This window comes from Anabrus simplex, chromosome 5 (genome assembly GCF_040414725.1).
Source record: "Anabrus simplex isolate iqAnaSimp1 chromosome 5, ASM4041472v1, whole genome shotgun sequence".
Classification (NCBI taxonomy): domain Eukaryota; kingdom Metazoa; phylum Arthropoda; class Insecta; order Orthoptera; family Tettigoniidae; genus Anabrus; species Anabrus simplex.
In genome coordinates, this window is record NC_090269.1 from 18,787,110 (window position 1) to 18,808,023 (window position 20,914).

Here is a 20,914-nt window from a genome sequence, read left to right on the forward strand (position 1 = left end):
TCATTGGTAGCCAGTAACGGCAATTTGAAAATTAACGAAGTGCAGCATTAAAAGAAAGTTCAAAGAACAACATGGATATGAAATAAATTAAAGTTTTCGCTCACCCGTCCAGCAGTCGTAGCTTTTCAATGGTACACAAAAGCACTTTTTAAAAGAAACATTGCACACAGTCCAGCTGGTAGCAAAATAAAACCAAGTCCTCCCTCCACACAAATCGTCGTATTCATCCCAACTCGCTGCTCAAGCCCAGAGCAGGCCAATTTATATTCAAGTAGAAGCGTCCAGAAAGGACGAGAGCATACAGTACCCAATGCGCAGCGAAGCGGTAGGGGAAGGAAAGAGGGAGGGTAAGCAGCACGAGCAGTTGAAGCTGGACGGGCGAAGAGAGCACAGGCAGGTTAGTAGCGGCATATGCAGCGTAGTAAACGTAGAATCCATAAAACAGTAGAAAAATTCGGAGCACGTTATATACTCCCAGCAGCCGGAGAAATCCGAAGGATTGGGTGTAGAAGCGACGAAAGTCCATTGATGCTCCAGAGGGGCGCCGAACTCAGGAACACGAAGAGAGTGTCGTCGTCGAGGAGGCATAAACAAAAAGCAAGAACAGGCATGAGTTACAAGTAAGAAGAGAAGAGAAAAAAAAAGGGAGGGGCAGAGGGGAGGGGAATAAAAGAGAAAGAACGATCCGGATCGAAAAAAAGGGAGGGAGGAGACAAGAAAAGGAAAAGGGTTACAAAAAAAAGTTTTACAATAAAAGTTACAATATGTGTATATAAGTGGCCGTACAAAAATTTTACAAAAAAGTTAAGTAAATGAAAGTACAATGACAGAGGAGTATTTAATAAGATGGTGTCCCATAAAAAAAAGAAACCCATCAGGGGAAATGATCGATGGGGGAGCCGGAGGAAGCGACGAAGTGTGTGGAGGGAGCATGACCGGGTGAGCGAAAGAAAAAAGCAAAGATATGAACCACAGAAAAGAAAGGGAAAGAAAAGGGGAGGGGGACATGGGTGAACAAACGCAAGTAAAGAAAAAACAATAGTACACTAGGAAAAAAGGATGAAATGAAGTATAAATTGTCCATCCCTGCGGCAAGCCAAGGGGTTAAGCGGAGAACTTTTTTAAGAGGGAAAAATGAGCCTTACGAATATCATTAGGATTGTCCAAGGATTGCAATAAAGCAGTAACAGGGGACGGAAAGGAAAGAATGCGAAAGGGCCCAAGCCAACGGGGAGAAAGCTTAGCAGATAAGTGTTGAGAGGAGGAACTGATGGGATGGTTTTTGAAGAGAACTAAATCCAAAGGTTTGAAGGTGGGAGAGCGAACGCGAGAATTGTAAGTTTTTTTATGGAGGTCTCTGGCTTGAAACAACTTTTTGAGAGCATCTTGCAAATGATCAGGGGTGAGAAGATGAGATGGAGTGTTCAACAAGGGGGACAAATCGCATGTCAAAGAGAGAGGGGTGTGTAATTCACGGCCTAAAAATAATTTAGCCGGAGTATAAGAGGTTGAATTATGAACAGTAGCGTTTGATGCCAAGGCAAAATAAGGCAATTCGGCATCCCAAGTCTGGTGATCATGTGAATGAAAAATAGATAGAAGGGATTTTAGATTACGATGATAACGCTCAACGATGTTAGCTTGAGGGTGGTAGGGGGAAATATTGATTTTCTTAATCCCATGAGAAAAACAAAAATTATAGAAGAGTTTAGAAGTGAAAACAGTAGCATTATCAGACACCAACATTTTAGGAATTCCAGTGATGGGGAAAATTTGGGTAGATAGTAAGTTAATAATTATCTGGGAAGAAATAGTTCGTAAAGGACGAAGAACAATAAATTTAGAAAAACCATCGAGTAAGGTGAAAATATAAGAGTTAGATTTCGACGATTTTACAAGAGGTCCCACAATATCAACATAGAATTTCTCAGCAGGGTAAGTAGGGGGGAGGCAGCATAATTACCATAGGGCTGATGATTGGGGGGCTTATGTTTCTGACACAAGTCACATAAGCGGACCCACGAATATACCTCTTTCCGCATCTGAGGCCAAAAGAACTGAGAAGCAAGACGAGCATAAGTTTTAGACATGCCAAAATGACCCCCAACAGGGGATCCATGGAAATACTGAAAAACCATTTGTCGGAGACTGGAAGGGAGAACGAGACGAGGAGTGGCGCGCGGAGTAGGTTTGAAAATTAAAAGCTGATTGTGGAGACGAAAGGGGCCAGAATAATCGGGAGAAGAAAGATCTTGACAAAGTTGTTGACAATAAGGATCAAGTTTTTGATGATCAAGACATGATTGAAAGGAAAGGGGAAAATTGATAAGGGAAGAAATAGAAGTAACAGAGTTGATAGGAAGTTGATTAAGCTCAGAAAGATGAGATGAAGTATCATCAAAAAGCCGAGATAGCGCGTCAGCAACAGAATTATGATACCCAGAAACGAACTTAAGAGAAAATTTGAAACGGGATAGGCGAAGCAACCATCTACCGGTACGTCCAATTTTGGGGGCATTATGTAATAACCAAGAAAGGGCCTGGTTATCAGTACTAACTAAGAATTCGCGATGGTCTAAGTACTCCGCAAAATGCTCAATGGAAAGAATGAGAGCTAAAGCCTCCCTTTCATACACAGAATATTTACGTTCAACGGGGGTAAGAAGACGACTGAAATAAGCAACAGGTAAAGTTTGATCGTTCTTCGTCTGTTGGAGAACAGCACCTATGGCAACATCGGAGGCGTCAGTGGAAAGTTCAAATTTAAAATCAAAATCAAGGATTTGCAAAAGAGGGGCCTGAGAGAGCTTAGATTTTAACGTATCAAAGGCGGTTTGTTGAAGAGAAGACCAATGAAATTTGATACCTTTACGTTTAAGCAGATTGAGGGGTTCGGAAAGTAAAGAAAAATTGGGAATATATTTGGCATAAAAACCAATCATCCCAAGAAAAGAACGTAATTGCTTAAGATTAGAGGGAGGAGGTATTTTGTGAATGGCAGAAACTCTTTCAGGGTCGACAGCCACCCCCTGTGAACTTAAGATGTGACCCAAAAATTTAATAGATGTCTGGGCGATAAGGACCTTAGAAGGGTTGACAGTTAAGCCGACTGAGCGGAGGCGAGTCAATACTTCACGAACATGGAGTAAATGGGTTTCAAAATCTGAAGAATAAATAAGAATATCATCAATAAAAGGAAATAAGTATTTATATTTTATATCAGCAAACAAGGAATCCACAAACCGCTGCATAATTTGTGAGCCAAGATTCAAACCGAAAGGGACTTTTTTGAATTGATATAGTCCATTCGGGGTAATAAAAGCCGTATAGCGAGAACTAACGTCATCTAAAGGAATTTGATTATAAGCCGAATTTAAATCAAAGATGGTAAAAAACTGAGCATTTGAAAAATGTTGAAAAGCAGATTGCAATTTTCGCATGGGATAGGCATCATAGAGGATGCGAGAATTTAATTTTCTATAGTCCACTATAAAACGAGAGGATCCATCGGGTTTATCGACGATGAAAGCGGGAGAGGCATAATTAGAAGATGATGGAATAATAGTCTCAGTTTGAAGCATTTGGTCAACTAAGGCATTCAAAATTTTCATGCGAGGGGGACTCAAAAAATAAGGAGAAGAACGAACCGGGGTAGGATCAGTAAGATCAATGTGAGCAGAAAAATTTTTAACAGTGCCCGAAGTGGGGGTAATGACATCGGAAAATTCTTCAAGTAAGGACTGAACGCGGTCAGAATGAACAGAATTTATAGGTAAACATGTAGAGGGATGAGAAAGAGGGAAGTCAAAACTATGAACCAATGGAATAGACTTAGAGGAAAAATGAAAGGAGACCGTAGAGTTGACCGAATCCAATATAAGTCCAGTATGGGAAAAAAAATCAAAACCTAAAATAATAGGTGATGATAAGGTCTGAACAACCAAAAAGGTAAAAGGCCAAGAAAAATCTTGGATCTTAATATTCAAAGAAATAGCACCAACGATTTCTAAAGGTTGATTGCAGGCAGAAAGACAACGTACAGTAGAGGGAGAATAGGAGAGCTGGGGACATAAAGATTGCAAAGATTGAAAAAATGACAAACTAATAAGAGAAACAGCAGCCCCAGAATCTAACAAAGCAAGAGAGGGTAGGTTATTAACGGTGACGAGAACATGAGAGGTCGGAGGTAGGAAAGAGGTAGAACAAAGCGAAAAGGAAGAAGAGGTGAAGGGAATGGGTGAAATCATAGAGGTAGGACGAGGTGTCTGAAGAGTGTGGGAAGGCAGATTTTCCCCATGAATACGCCGACTGCCAAGCGGCGAGGGGGAAAGGCGTTTCCCACAGGCAGAGTGGTGCAAAACTTAGAAATATGACCCGGTCCTTTACAGCGAAAACAGACAATGGGGGAACAAACATTAGAAGTAGGCAGAGCAGAAGATGATGTGGAGGAAAAGGAAGACGGAATAGGCGGTGGTGGAACGGAAGAATAATAAGAAGTATCGCTTAACGCAGACAAAGCATGAGATTGAGCCAGATTATATAATTGAAGCATAGAAGTTGGAGGGTTCAGTGCATTAAAAAGTTGTCGAAAGGAGGGAGTAGCATAAAACTGAACAATCGAAATTAATTCAGCAACATTGTGGGCAATATTTAGTACATCACTATAAGTAGTGATAGAATCTAAATAATCATGTGCGGATTCAGTCGGCAGTTGGTGACGACGAATGAACTCGGTACTGAGTTTAAAACGTATCTCATAAGGCAAAAAATAATTATGAATAGCATTACGTAACTCATACCAGGTGGAAAAATGAGACATGTTATCCAACCAAAATTTAGAAAAAAAACCCGTGGTCTTAGCGGATAACAAACCAAGCATTTGAGGAAAAGAGGCTAAATTGAGGTTGAGAAATTTACGAACAGAGAAAAGCCACATAGTAAGGTTACGAGGATCAGTCGCTATTAACTGCAGAACCTGAAGTAAAGATTGTTTGATAATATGAACATTCAAGGAACTGTCAACAGCACTAAGTTGGGGAGTGGATGGAGAAGAATGGGGGCCTAGATCGGGAGCCATGTTGTGATGGTGAAAAAACGGGAAAGATTTGTGATCAGAAAACGGGTTGGTGGATGAAGGAGTCGAACGATAAGAGAAGGAACTCGGAGGAGTAGAAATAGAAAAAGAAATCAAGTCATTGACGGGAGGGTTAGGCAAAGAAAGATTATGATAAGTAGGAGGGGGAGAAGAATTGTCGTCACCCAAAGGGAAATTATCAGAGAAGCATGCCATAATGGAAAATTTGCTAAAAGAAATGGAGTAATGAGAGAAAAAGGTCTGCTACCATTTGTGGTGTAGTTTGGAGTGTGCGTGACGTGTGACGTGGTGGTTGCTATGGGTAGGTGTCGTGTTGTATTTTAGATAAAGTATGTACGCTCAGAATATGATCTCGCCATGCACAAGAATGGGAATGGTAAGACAATACACCAAGAAAAACACAAGGGATAAACCAGGATACTAATCCAACTGACGCAGTACCAATCGACGCACGTGATGGCGTAGCAAAATATATATGTCCGTCCGTGCACAAGTTCACAGGTAGTTTTCAATTTTCAAGGTAAAAGGTTTTCAGCAGAGCGCATAAATGGAAGCCTTTTCACTGAGTCCATATATTCAGAGGAACCGAGGTAGGTACAAATTTTGAGGGCAAGAAAAGGCGTACGACAACAAAAAAAAAAGGGCAAAGAAGAAATAGTTTTTTCATAATAACAATATATGAACAAAAAACACCCAGAAGAAACATTTACAAGCCAAAGAAAACAACAATCATCCAAAGGTCAGTTAGTTCTGACTTCCAAAAGAGAAAAAGCAGATGGGACAACCATGTTAATTTTCAGATCAGTTTTTCAAAGAGAACAGCTAGACTCGAAACCTTCAATAATTATACAACCTCTATTACATGAGGAGTGTCCTACACAAGGAAAACAGAAATTTACGTATGAACATGAAAAAACATTAAAATTTGAAAGACATATGGGCCACTGTACAATAATACATGTAGAAGAAAAAAAAGGGGGGGGAAGGGATGCGGAATAGGAAGGTGGGGAAAGGGGAGGGACGTGAAAGAAAACGGTATCAATGGCTGCCAACAGGGATTTGGAAAATAGGACCAGCCAGTATCTATGAAATTCCAAAATAGGAAACAGAAGCTAGGTGATAGTTCAATTGATTCTATTCATGCGTTTGCTCGGGAAAACAGTTGAATTTCAATGGTTCATATCGCAGCAATCACTAGACGTATCACAAAGTCCAACTTCGGAGTGAGATGGTAATGTAATTCCAAAGTAAGGTACCACTATCAATAGCTGCAGTTAAACTTATTATCAACATGAACTGTCATTGGTAGCCAGTAACGGCAATTTGAAAATTAATGAAGTGCAGCATTAAAAGAAAGTTCAAAGAACAACATGGAAATGAAATAAATTAAAGTTTTCGCTCACCCGTCCAGCAGTCGTAGCTTTTCAATGGTACACAAAAGCACTTTTTAAAAGAAACATTGCACACAGTCCAGCTGGTAGCAAAATAAAACCAAGTCCTCCCTCCACACAAATCGTCGTATTCATCCCAACTCGCTGCTCAAGCCCAGAGCAGGCCAATTTATATTCAAGTAGAAGCGTCCAGAAAGGACGAGAGCATACAGTACCCAATGCGCAGCGAAGCGGTAGGGGAAGGAAAGAGGGAGGGTAAGCAGCACGAGCAGTTGAATCTGGACGGGCGAAGAGAGCACAGGCAGGTTAGTAGCGGCATATGCAGCGTAGTAAACGTAGAATCCATAAAACAGTAGAAAAATTCGGAGCACGTTATACACTGGTCTTGTTTACTTTAGCATGGACCTTTATGAAAGGTGAAATAAAACAAACAAGGAAACCCCATGTTATTACAGCCCTGATGGGCTCTGGCCTACCAAGCGATTGCTCTTCAGCTCAAAGGCTTGCAGATTCCAAGATGACAGGTTGTTGCACTTAGTTTTCTATATCAGAACCACAATCTCACCATCATATAGCTCCTCAGTTGGTTTCTTGGAGGCTCACTTAGATCCCTTAGATCTAGGTAAAACTCTCCGACCCAGCTAGGGGGAATCGAACCTGGGGTCTCCACGTAACAGGCAGGTTTGCCATCCCTAGACTGCATGTCCGGCTTATGAAATATGAGCGGGAGAGGGGGGGTGCTGGAGAATGTTATGCCTATGTAGATAATGGGAATTGTTCTTATAATTTGTGATTGTGATTCTTTTTGCAGCAAAAAAAAAAATTAAAGTGTGTGTTTCTCTGATACAGGACTATATAAATTTGTCATATTTTACGTAGAGTAATCATTTAATGTATTATATTTTAGGTCTCCAACAAAAGGACAATCACAGCACCAGCCAATGCCAAGGGTTATGGGATCTCGAACGGCATTGTCTGTACTTCTGCCAGTGCCAGATGCTGTTCATTCAATGCTTCCACTCACCTCATCTTCCACATCAGCTGTCTCCTTCAATGTTACCCCAGTTTTCTTTAATATTGGCATTAATGAGATGGCCACTTTAGCAGAAAGCCTTGGAAATACCCGTCCTCAAGAGAAAAGTAACTTGGACAATTATGAAAGACTTAATGAATACTATCATCGTTTCCGCAAGCTGCATCTTCCTGTCGAACCTCCTGGTCAGAGAGGTAATGTGTTTCTGATTAACCAAAAGTGGTTCCCATTTAGCATTCACTTAAAAATAATCATATATTGAACATATTATTTAGTTGTATTTAAATTTTACAAAGCATATGCTGTAAATGCATGGTTTGGTTGTTTTCTCTGTTTTGGTCATATTTCAGTCAGATTAGTGTTTTAAAGCCATGTATTGAAGTATATTCTTTAATATGCAAAGTTTGTGACATTATACAAGGTACTTCATTAACAAGTAAGCCATACTTTCCAGTATAGGCTCAGTTAAATAGTGTGTATTTTTATTCTTTGTTCCATAGCATGTTTTTTTTACAGGTATGTTATAGTGTAATATTTACTGTATTTCTCCAAATTCAAGACGACGTTTTTTCTCAGAATCTCATGTGAAAAAGCAAGGGTAGTCTTGCATTTACAACCTAACACTAATGAACACCATTGGCAACTACCGTAGTAGCCATGCTGCTTCCCTTCACCCCACACACACACCCCCTCTTCCCTGTACGCATAACACTCTACGTTCAACGTCTGCATCTTGATTAGGCCTATAGACTACATCACTGGCCATAGCAATCGGTTGTACGGTAGGCGAGCGACAATTCCCTGAATAGATAAAAAAATAATGTCCCTGTATTAGCCTCTACAAAAACATTTCTCAAATCTGCAGAATGGCATCAGAACGCGAGCCTTTGAATTCTACTCAGTCGCCGAGTTATAAGGCGTATACTATACCTGACACTTAGTAAAATTAACAGTTTTACAGACAGTAGGAATATTTTTGTGATGGATCATTGTTTTATATATAAGAAATAAAGTAAATAATAGTGTTATAAATTGTTATAAAGACATCATTACTTGATATATTGTATTGAAAAGGTCAATTTATTTCTTATAGTTGGACAGTGGCGGTTAATACCTAACAAAGTCGTGTACAAAGAGCTAGAACCCATTACAGATACTATGCGTAAGAGGAGACTGGGATTCTTTGGACATATCATGAGGATGCAGGACTCGAGACTTCTGAAACAACTAGTACAACACAATCTCGTCTCAAAAAATACTACAACAGGATGTAAATGGATCAGAGAAGTAAGAGAGGATCTGAAGGAAATAGGCCTTACAACAGAAGACACCAAAAATAAGATAAAATTGAATACAAAACTCAAGAATACAAACCTCCGCTTTACCCTTACACAAAACAAACCAACAACACGCACATTTTCAACTGAGGAAAGGGCACGAAGATCGGAGCGTCTGAAGAAGTACTGGGAGGACCGCAAAGCCCGAACAATCCCTTCAAAGAGACCTGAACGACGGACTGACTAAAGTGATCCTATGTGGTCGTAAAAGAAGAAGAAGAAGAAGAAGAAGTTGCACTTCTTCATTATCATCATCCTTCCAAGTATTGGGCCATGTGGCCCATTATGGTCCTGCATTTTCTTTCCATTGCTTCATTGGACGTCCTATAGATCTTTGTCCTCTTGATTGGTAGCGTAGGATCTCCATCCTTTGAACATATCATTTCCAGTTTTCTTAGTAATCATAGATGTAATTGATTGCTGGTTTAACATTAAGTCCCTTAAGCACATCTTCATTTCTTTTACAATCCCATTTTGTATAGCCTGCTGTTCCATGCACGAATGAAATTTCACGTGCTGTAATTCTGGAAAGATCTTGAGTTCTTATTGTCCATGCCTCCCTACCGTAACAAAGGGTTGGTCTGGCTGAAGTGTTATAAAGACGTAAGCGAGTTGTGTTTTTGGACAAGAGATGGCTTCAAAATGTGATTTATAATTCCTGTTGTTCTGGTAAATATAGTTAATTTTGCAGAGATATCAATTTCCCCTTGGTAAGATAAATTGCATCCCAGATAATTGAGTTGTCAGGTCAGGTACATCCTGCTACCGTATGCGACACCAGACGGTACTACTTGTGACTATCTGGCCGAGGGTTGAGCAGCTGTTACCAAACATGACAAACTAAGGGAGAACTAATGGCTATGAGCAGGGGAGTTCACCCTTAAGGGGCTTGTTGAAGCCATTTTGCAGGAAATGACACATAAATTCAACTGGAAGCTGCCGCCTTGCAGATGTGACAGGGGACTGCTAAAAGCCAAGGGTGATAACCCTGACAGAAAATCTTCTCTATCATTAGCGTAGCAAGTCAATTGGAGAGTAACTGCAATCGCTTTCAACATTTATACGAGCCTCGAATGCAAACAAAGAACTCAGAGTAGACAACAGCACCCGCAGACCCATGCCAGGTATGATGGCTTACAGCCTGATGATCGGCCAAGCTTTACGATTGTACAACAACCCCGGAGAAGACAACACACTCGAATAGGAACAATCAATGTGCTAAGTTTGACTGGGAAATGTAAAGAGTTAGTAGACATCATGGAGAGAAGGAAAATTTAAATCCTAGGACTGAGTGAAACTAAATGGAAAGGTAAAGGGAAGAAAGAGTTGAGGAAAACTATACTCTCTATTGGAATGAAAACAACAGAGAGAAATGGAGTAGGATTGCCATTGTCTAAAGAGTTCAGTGGTATTACAGAGATCCAGTACATCAATGAGAGGATAATAAAGGCAACAGTTCACCTTGGGGAAAGAGAAACTGACAGTGGTGCAAGTGTATGCCTCTCAGACGGGTTGCAAACAAGATGAAAAGAACAAGTTTCTCAAAGACCTAGAAGAGATCATCAGTGAAGAGAGGGCAATCATCATCGGGGACCTCAACGCACAGCTTGGGACAGACAGGAATGGCTATGAGAAGGTGATGGGACCACATGGCTATGGGAGGAGTTCAGAAGGGGAACATCTCCTAGACTTCTGCGTAAGAAACTGTTTGGTAGTAAAAAACAGTTGGTTCAACAAAAGAGTCAGTCACAAGGTTACCCGTTACAGCTGGGATGGAAGGAGCAAGATGGTCATTGGCTATATGTCATTACAGATAAAGAAAGAAGTATACTTGTGACTGATGTCAAGGTGATTCCTAGTGAGAACCTCAATAGCGACCACCGTTTATTAGTAGCAGATCTGAAAGACATTAATGTACCAAAGATAACAACCAGGAAATTACCTGATATTAAGGTGTGGGAACTACAACAGAATGGAAAAAGGCCTGACTATCAGGTTCGTATAAGAGGACAACTGCCTAGAGAAGAAGTGGAGAGTGGACAAGATTTTTTTTTGCTAGGGGCTTTACGTCGCACCGACACAGATAGGTCTTATGGCGACGATGGGATGGGAAAGGCCTAGGAGTTAGAAAGAAGCGGCCGTGGCCTTAATTAAGGTACAGCCTCAGCATTTGCCTGGTGTGAAAATGGGAAACCACGGAAAACCATTTTCAGGGCTGCCGATAGTGCAATTCGAACCTACTATCTCCCGGATGCAAGCTCACAGCCGCGTGCCTCTACGCGCACGGCCAACTCGCCCGGTGGACAAGATTTTTAAAAAAAACACCTTAATAAAAGAAGCAATAAAGGTTTGCAGGAAGACAAGTGCGAGAGTAGGGGTAAAAAGAGACACCCTGGTGGAATGAGAGAGTAAGATCCTCAATAAAGGAAAGGAACATGGCACAAAAAGGAGGAGATAGAGAGAAATCCAAGCCAGGTTTACTGAGACAAGAAATTGAGAGTTAAAAGAGTAGTAGGAGAGGAGAAGATAAAGTGCTGGGAGAAATGTACTTAAAAACTGAAAAAAGACAGTGGAGGCAATATGAAACTATTGTTCAGAGTGATCAAAAAGAAAAGGAATTCAATTGAAACCAACAAAGCAAGTTAGGATCCTAATGGAAACCTGGCCAGGAAAGAAGAGGACATCAGAGAGGTTCTGAGGAATCATTTTGATCCCTTACTGAACAAGACAGAAGCAGATCAGAAAACATAAGAACCATCTGTTGAAACCTGCACAGAGGAACCTCCCATTACATGGGCAGAAATAAAGCTGCCCTTAAGAAGATGCCGCAAGGGAAATCCCCAGGAATCTATGAAATCAGCACGGGCATGATTAAAGCAGCACGAGTCCAGGGTTTACAGTGGCTACTCACAGTGCTCAATGGAGTTTGGAAATATGGTAAGATACCTACTGATTGAAGCAAGGGTATCATTATCCTCCTGTTTAAGAAAAGAAATCACTGAAAATGCTCCAGCTGCTGGGAATAACACTCCTTTCTCATGGGCTTGGTTCTTGAGAAAATCTTAGAGAGTAGATTGCGAGTCATCTTAGCGCCACAGTTTGAAGAGGAACAGTATGGCTTCAGGCCTAGCAGGTCCACAACAGACCTAATCTTCAGTGTCCGTATGTTAATGAAAAAATATTGGGAAAAAGGCAAAGATCTGTTTATGGTTTTCCTTGACATTGAGAAGGCACATGACAGCATTGCAAGAGAGAAGATATGGGAATGCCTGAGAAAAACGAATGTGCCAGAGTGACTGGTGAGGAAAGTTTAGATGCTGTACAAGAACTGTCCCAGCTGTGTGCGATTGGGTGACTGACATTCATCCTGGTTCAAGACCGAAAGTGGAGTCCAGCAAGGCAGTGCACTATTCCCATTATTATTTATCACCATCATGGATGACATAATGAAGAACATCAAGAAAACCTCCGGTGAACTAAATGCAATAGCCTTCACTGATGTTATGATCTGGGGAGAAACTGAGGAAGAAGTACAGTCGAGACTCAGTGATTTGAAGGTTAAGTTCCAGGAGTTCAATCTCAAGATAAGCGAACTCAAAACAGTAGTGATGGCAATAAACAGAGAGGGACGACCAGCTATCATCATGCTAGGTAATGATCTAGAAAGTGCGGAAATCTTTACATACCTTGGCAGTGTAATATCTCGAGACACACTAGCCACAAAGGAGGTGGCATATAGAGTGCAGAAGAGCTCTCACCTTTACCAGCAAGTACAAACACTCCTCTGGGTTCCCAAAGTACCAACAAAATCAAAGCTGGTGATGTTCAACCAGTACTTCATACCAAACGTATGGTATTGAAACCTGCACCCTCACTGTTGCGAACGACGAAACAACATATCAGCCACACATAACAAAGGTCATTTCCATAAGCGCACAAATACAATTTTAAAACAAATCAGATGAAGGACCAGACTGCCCCAAACGAGCAGACACAAACACATCACTCATAAGGTGATTCAGATATTTATTACACATGAATAAAACGCTGCATATTTACACATGGACAACAAAATTCAGAGGTACACCAAAATCCGTGTACTGCTGCCGGTCACCATGTTCAGTCTGATAATTAAAGGGAGGCAGCAGCACGTTGCCAACTGTGACAAATGAAATGCGGCAGGCGAGTTCCAACACAATAGCTGCAACATACTCCCCCCTTTGAGGGATGATCTCAACACTCAAAATCAAAGTCAACTGTCTTATGCACAATCACAGACAAATGAACAAAAATCTTCAGATACAACATAAAACTATACAACATCTTTGGACAATGGGCACAATTTCACTATGGCATGGTGCAAAAGACCAGTTTTAGTCTTTACAAGCAGGATGGGGCTCCTGGATTATACCAGTCTTCCAAACCAGAGGAGGAAGGTTATCCTCCCTTAGGAGCACCAAATCTCCCACAGTTGGAGTCCACTTTCCTGTGGAAGACCATTTACGTCTTTGTTGAAGTGATTGTATGTATTCTTTTGATCATCTCTGTCAAAAAACGTGATACAGCTGTTGCACCAAATTCCATTTAGTTAGACAGGAGCGGGAGCTGTTGGATATGTCTGGAGAGGGGATAGTGGTCAATTGTCTCCCTACTAGAAAATGTCCAGGTGTCAAATAGCATTGATCATTGGGGTCGTCAGTCACTGAACAGAGAGGTCTCGAGTTCAACACAGACTCAATTTGATACAAAAGGGTACTCAGCTCTTCAAAATTAAGAATGCATTTTCCTAGGGTCTGCTTTAAAAGTGATTTTGCGGACTTTATTCCAGCCTCCCAAAGCCCATCGAAATGAGGACTGGAGGGTGGAATAAACTTCCAATTCACATTCAAATTAGATGAATATTCTTCTATTTCAGTAGAACTATTCTTAACAAATCTTAATAACTCATTGTTGGCTCCAACAAAATTTGTGCCTTTATCACTCAAGATGAGATTTGGAAATCCTCTACACGCCGTGGATCTTCAAAATGCGGCGAGGAAGTCCTAAGTCGTTAGACTCTTCACCGTTTCAAGATGTATTGCCTTAGTGACAAGACAAACAAATAGAGCAATGTACGCTTTAAACTTTATCTTACTTCTCGGGTTATCACCCTTAATGATGACTGGGCCACCATAGTCAAGACCAACCTTAACAAAGGGTAATGATGTTTCAACTCTACACAAGGGTAATTGATGCATTATGTGAGTGGTGCGTGGAGGTTTGCTTCTAAAGCACTTGTGACATGAATGGATCACACCATGAATAACTGTCCTCCCATGTGGAATCCAAAATCTGTTATGCAAGGAAAATAATACAGCCTGAGTCCCGGAATGCAATAGCATCTCGTGTTCATGTTTAACAATCAATTTAGTAACAAAGTGTTTCAGAGGAAGAATGATGGGGTGTTTTTCATTGTATTCCAACTGAGAATTCATGAGTCGACCACCGACTCTCAATAACCCATAATCGTTGAGGAACAGATTCAAAGTTTTCTATGAGCTCGAAGAGGCAACTACATTATTAGACCTCAAGTCATGCAGTTCCTTCCCATATTCACTATCTTGCAACAGACTTATTATTTTCATTTCACTAATCCTCAATTCTTCAGGGATAAGTGGACCAACGAAACAAGTATCCTTAGTGGAGCGGACATTGGTAATAAATCTCAGAACTTAGCTATAAACTCGCTTAAGTTTGAGAAAGGACTAAAACTTCTCTAACTCAGGTGGGTGCACGTTAACTAGCAGGACTCTCAAAGAGGGTTTCGATTCTCCATTCACAGCAGATGATGTATTACTGGCAACAAAATCAGGGTACACTGGGGACAGTTCATGCAACCAGGAGGGACCATGCCACCATACATCAAGAGAAAACATTTGTGAGGGCAAAACACCTCGAGACAAGTGGTCAGCTGGATTACTGCGAGTAGGTACATGTCTCCAATCTGAGACTGAAGTGAGGGATTGAATTTTAGCAACTCTATCAGCAACAAAGGTTTTCCAACAATTGGTGGGTTTCAGTAACCAACACAGAACTATCATGCTGTCAGTCCAGCAGTGTGTAGAAAAAGGAATGTGCAATTTCAGAGATTCAGTGACCTTACTCATAAGGCGAGAAAGCAATAAAGCAGCACAAAGCTCTAAACAGGCAATAGATTGCTGTTTCAATGGAGCAACTCTCGATGTAGAATTTAACAGGATCACTGATACCTCATCATTATCAGATACTGTCCTAACATACACTCAACCACCATAGGCACCTTCTGAAGCGTCAGAAAAGCCATGAATTTCAATAACCTTATTCTTAGCAAAGGGCATTATATTTCTTTGCACTCTGAGTTCATTAAGCACTGTAGATAGCTTTCCAGATTTCAATAATTTCAGATGAAGGTTCTAACTTATCATCCCATTCAATTTTCAACTGCCAAAGAGACTGCAGGATAGGTTTGCACTTAACCACGGCACATCCTAACATTTGGAATATGAACACTAAGTTAATTTATTAATTGGACCACGTAATCAATACAATAAGTCTTGTCTTTGTTAATAATTTCGTGTGGCTATTGTTAGCCGAGTGCAGCCCTCGTAAGGCATACCCTCTGATGAGGGTGGGCGGCATCTGCCATGTGTAGGTAACTGCGTGTTATTGTGGTGGAGGATAGTGTTATGTGTGGTGTGTGAGTTGCAGGGATGTTGGGGACAGAACAAACACCCAGCCCCCGGGCCATTGGAATTAACCATTGAAGGTTAAAATCCCCGACCCGGCCGGGAATCGAACCCGGGACCCTCTGAACCGAAGGCCAGTACGCTGACCATTCAGCCAACGAGTCGGACTTGTCTTTGTTGATTTACATTGACATGTTAACTTAAATGGTACATGTTTTGCCTTTTATATAGGCATCATCAGCCATTGCCTTAACCTTGAAATAAAATCAGGCACCTGATTTACATATAAATAAAATAAAACTAATTTATAAAAGGCCTTGAAGAGACTTGAACTAAAATTAACATATGGTAAAAGAAAAAAGTAAACTCATGACAGAATACGAAAATTTATTCATTTTCCTCGACCAGATTTTAACAAAGATAAGAACTTGTTGATTTTAAAAAAAGCCCCTTGTATGAACAGATTTTATTTCTATTACAAGAATCAATTCCCCTCACCAATATACTCTTCAAAATTTTCAACCTCAAATTAATAAGCACTCTCACCTCCTCTACGACTAATACACTCCCCTCCCTTCCCCTCACTGCCAGTACCTCTAATTCAAATGCAACCAATAGATCCATAGCCACACCCACTCTAATATCGCTCCCTCCAATGGCAGCTCACCGTTACAATACGCGCAGCAATACACTTTCCTCTTTCTCTCCCACCAATAGTAGCTCCCCTCCAAGTACTACAAACAAGCCCATAGTCACGCCTTTGCAAACAGATCCCCCTCCAACACAAACCTGCAGCTATAACACTCATAGTAAGAAGTCGACAGTGGTCAATAACTTTTAGCTCATAACGTAACAAGTTACCCTCATCATCGCCAAATGGTAAGTGTACACAATTTCCACTTACACATTTTATTACAATCTTTCACACAATTAACAGCACGCTTCTGGTTTCCTTTTACAGATTCAACTGTCACATTACCTTTTCGACTAGAATGTCAATAAATCCATATTCTTAACAACGTTTTAGCATCGCATCAAATTGAGATGGTCCATAGAGGTCCAATTTAAACATCGTTCATCAACCTTCAACTACAACTTCATATTTTTTTCGTCAAAGTGAACCACAACTTCACCATATGCCATTTGTTATGGGGTTACCCATGGAATGCAGAGGTGAAGGAAGGTGCGGGCTGGAATGGGTCTATCCACAATATGAAACCAAAACTTAAAATTTAACCAAAGATTATATTTTCAATAGACAACAAGATTTAACAAATTTTCACTAGGTGAAATAACAAAAATCAGGTACAAGATATACTTTTTACAAACGAAAGCACAAGTTCAGGGATCTTAACCAGTTCTGGGCCCAATTTGCATTCTTTGGGCTACTAGCCCAACTTTACCCAGGCATACATTAGTTCAAAGGGCAGAAAACCACTTCTTTCAAGGAGCACTTGCTCCCAACTTTTAACCTCAAGCCTCCCAGAGGCACTTTTCAAACACAAGAAATTGCTGATACACTCTCAATTTTTCAAGCCTATTAAAGGCAATACCAGACTTTTACACTAAATTGCCATCAAGGCACCGCTTACATCAAATGAAACGGGGGTATCTCGTACCCAACCTATTGGGCCTCAGTGGAAAAGAACAGATTAAGTAAATGGCCCAAAATACCAAGATGAACGGAAGCGTTGCTTGCACTCCTACATGAAACCTTTTAAAACCTAAGGGGCACTAGGCCGATGAAACAGGGGCTATTCCCAAACTATGGAGGTGACTCGTATGAGAAAACTTTAAGACACAAGGGAAGAAACAGTTCCAAAACGTAGTCACATCAAACCAAAAATGAAGGGGAGCTCAAGAGAGTAAAGCACTCTCTATCCCCGTTTTACAGTTAAAGATATGTGAAGTTTTACAAAAGCGACGGCAAATTACATGTTTCAAGATAGGTTACATAGTAAAGGTCTCAGACCTTCCCCGCGGTTTAGACTGCTGAGATAGTGAGAAATAAAGGTGTTAAGTGGCCATTACCTTGTTGAAGAGCTGCTGCCAGATGAAAGAGGCGCTTCCCGCCTCCTGCTACACTTCCATACACTAGGCTAGATGTTGTTCGAGTGGCCGAGAGACAAGAAAATCACCAGTTTTTATACTCTCGGGGAAGATTCGAGACCTTTCGTGAATAATTAAGACACACCCACAGTCGTTTATTGGCTAGAGTACACAGTTACATACAAAATCGAAGAAGAAAGACACGATTGGTCAAAAATTAATTACAGAAATATTTGATTGGCTAAGTTCAAAACAGGCAGAAAGAAAGGATAAATATTGCCAACCCACGCATGAAGAATGAAATTTAGTAAAACCAAAAACTTATGAGTCCAAAATTTCTTCGGGAAGGTTCCTTCACTTCGCACCAGGGTGCATGATCATCACGTATGAGAGAATGCCCACACTTCTTGATTAATGGAAAACAAAACAAGTTGAAATCCACATAGTATTGACAACTTTGTAATCACAAAATTTATGGTAGTGACGTCTTCTGAGAAAACAAATAAGTTGATACAGTTGTTAAAGTTCAGAGTTTCTCCTGTAGAGGAGTACTTAAAGGCGGAAAATTCAAATGTGCGACGTATAGGTGTACCAGACGGTACACCATTGACTTTCGACTTTTATATCTCATGTAAACAAATAATTACAGGTCACTTGACCATCCTTCGACATTATTTTATTCAACATTATTTTTTGAAGAAATATGATTTTGATCGTCATTGTCTAATTGTACCCGCTGTTCGGTCAACATAATTTTATAGCAGTCTTACCACTTGTTTATAACAGACTGTTGCTTTGTTTATTTTACTTATAATAGTAGCCTTCTAATGTCAATATTGCAAATACTTTCACCAACTGTAAACTCCCCTCGCCCCCCCAAGGTGACGTAGACTGAACTTAGACTTAAACGGCATCCACAATGTCACAGCGCATGCGACTACTTCCTGTGTGTTTTACACCCCCTCACTCATTGCAATATCTTTAAAACCAACATTGTACTAGTCTTTTACCATATGTTAATTTTAGTTGAAGTCTCTTCAAGGCTTTTTATAAATTAGTTTTATTTTATTTATATGTAAATCAGGTGCCTGATTTTATTTCAAGGTTAAGGCAATGGCTGATGATGCCTATATACAAGGCGAAACATGTACCATTTTTGTTAACATGTCAATGTAAATCAACAAAGACAAGACTTATCGTATTGATTAGGTGGTCAAATTAATAAATTAACTTATTGTTAATATTCCAATCAGATATCATCAATACGGATCAAAAATGATATTTATCACATGTAACATCCTAACAATCCAAGGGGATCAAATGTGGAAGCAATGATAGTGAAAATGCTCCTCATAGTGACTTCCTTAGGTGCTTTCTTCAAATCTATTTGAAACTGAAACTCATCACATTTAGGATGGCACACAATACCTAATGTTTTAATAGCTTAATCCTTAGTGAGGTTACAAGGTGACAACATTTCTCTATCCTCTACAGGGACATTGGCAAGAGCTTCTGGACAATTTGACATCCACTTTCTAAGATGAAAATGTGCACTATCAAGCACAGAAGAGATTTCTGATTGAAGCTCCTTGGCTTCTTCAACTGGACTAGTACCTGTCAGCAGGTCGTCAACATAAAAACAAGAGCGAATGATCTCTGATGCATTAGGGTGAGATTTTTTGTGTTCATCAGCAAGTTGAACTGGACATCTCATAGCAAGAAAAGGGGTGGAACTTGTACCGTATGTAACAGTAGTAAGATGGTAGTCCTTGATTTCATCATTAGATTCACGTCAAACAATTTTCTGAAGATTTTGTGTGGTTAGAATGAATTAGCACACATCTGTACATCTTAGCAATGCCACTGTAAGAGCAACAAAATAGGTTCTGAAAAGAATTCAATGCTATCCCATTTGATGATTTACAACTTCCTTCAAAAAGAACTCTCAGCTTGGTTGTAGTGCTAGAATCCTTGAGCACAGAATGATGGGGCATGTATTAGCTTAACGAGTTAGAGGTCTCTGGAGGTGCAATTTCCATGTGACCTGTTTCACTGTATTCATGCATGAAATCAACATACTGTACTTCCTTTTCAAGTCTGGAAACCTAGCAAATTTAATTTCAATCTGTTTGAGCCTTCTAACAGCATTATGCTTAGACTCAGCTACTGGTGGCACCTTAGCAGAAATAGGAAGTTTGACAACAAACCTACCAGAATCATCTCTTTGAACACTATTCACAAAGTGTTCTTCACAAGCCCTTTCTTCAGGAGTAAGAACTGGTTGATGAAGTTCTTCAAGCTCCCAGAACCTTTGGAGTTTAGTGTCAATAGAATCAAGTTTTACAAGATGGGTACGACGAGCCTTGGCATTATTCTTAATGCACGCCTCAGGGAAAGTGCCTGACAGCACCCAACCAAATTTGGTATCTAACAAGGCGGGATAACCTTTCTTATGCAAAATATTAGAAGACACAATTTTGTAGTAGACATCAATTCCTAACAAGATATCGATAGTAGAGAGCTGATTAAATGTTCTATCACTCAACGTAATATCATGACGAATAACCCAATTGGAACAATCAATTTCCTGCACAGGAAGTGGACTTGTGATTGTGTTCACGACTGCACAGTTCAACTTCAGTGTATAATCTGATACATTAGAGAACAAAACAAGGTTACATGTGGAGCTTACAGGAGACGCATTCACATTGCCTATACCAACAATAGGTAGACGACAAGTCCTTGTACGGATACCAAGCTTCTTGACAAGATCAGAAGTACATACATTAAGAAATATGGGTAAGTGGTTCCACCTGTTCAATACTACAAAATTGTGAAATTAATATGTCACATACTTATTTGATCTCATTATTGGGACTGGTTTCAGCAACTATACTTGCCATCATCAGCCTAAGAAAATTGTTACAAGGCATTTAGACAACTCCCGTACACTAACATAATTTTTTAAAAAATTTTGTATGTACATCTTGAACCATTGTTCTTAAACTTTTTTATATTGGGTGTACACCATAAAACTTGTATATTTAAAATACAAAGACTAGAATAATTCTTATGAGATACAATAAAACTCATAAATATTATACAATCTTTGAATATAAAAGTAGTAAATGACGTTGTCAAATTGCTTGTAGATGTTATAAAAGGTTGACAACAGCATTGAGTTTTGTAAAAAAAAAAAAAAAAAAAATCCTAAAATATAACTTGATTGGACATGAAGGGCATTCAATTGGCCTTATTGAGTTATAAACATTTTAAAATTATAATTAAGATACAGTAAAATTGGC

General features: G+C 40.0%; 1 protein-coding gene across 1 annotated transcript in view; it reads left to right on the forward strand.

The window, feature by feature from the left end:
- Positions 1-20,914, forward strand: part of LOC136874273 (inositol polyphosphate-4-phosphatase type I A) — a 264,058-nt gene that overhangs the window by 209,003 nt on the left and 34,141 nt on the right. The window contains exon 14 of the mRNA XM_067147899.2: positions 7,394-7,713. Coding sequence (XP_067004000.2) covers positions 7,394-7,713 — 320 coding nt within the window. The remainder of the gene's footprint in view (positions 1-7,393; positions 7,714-20,914) is intronic.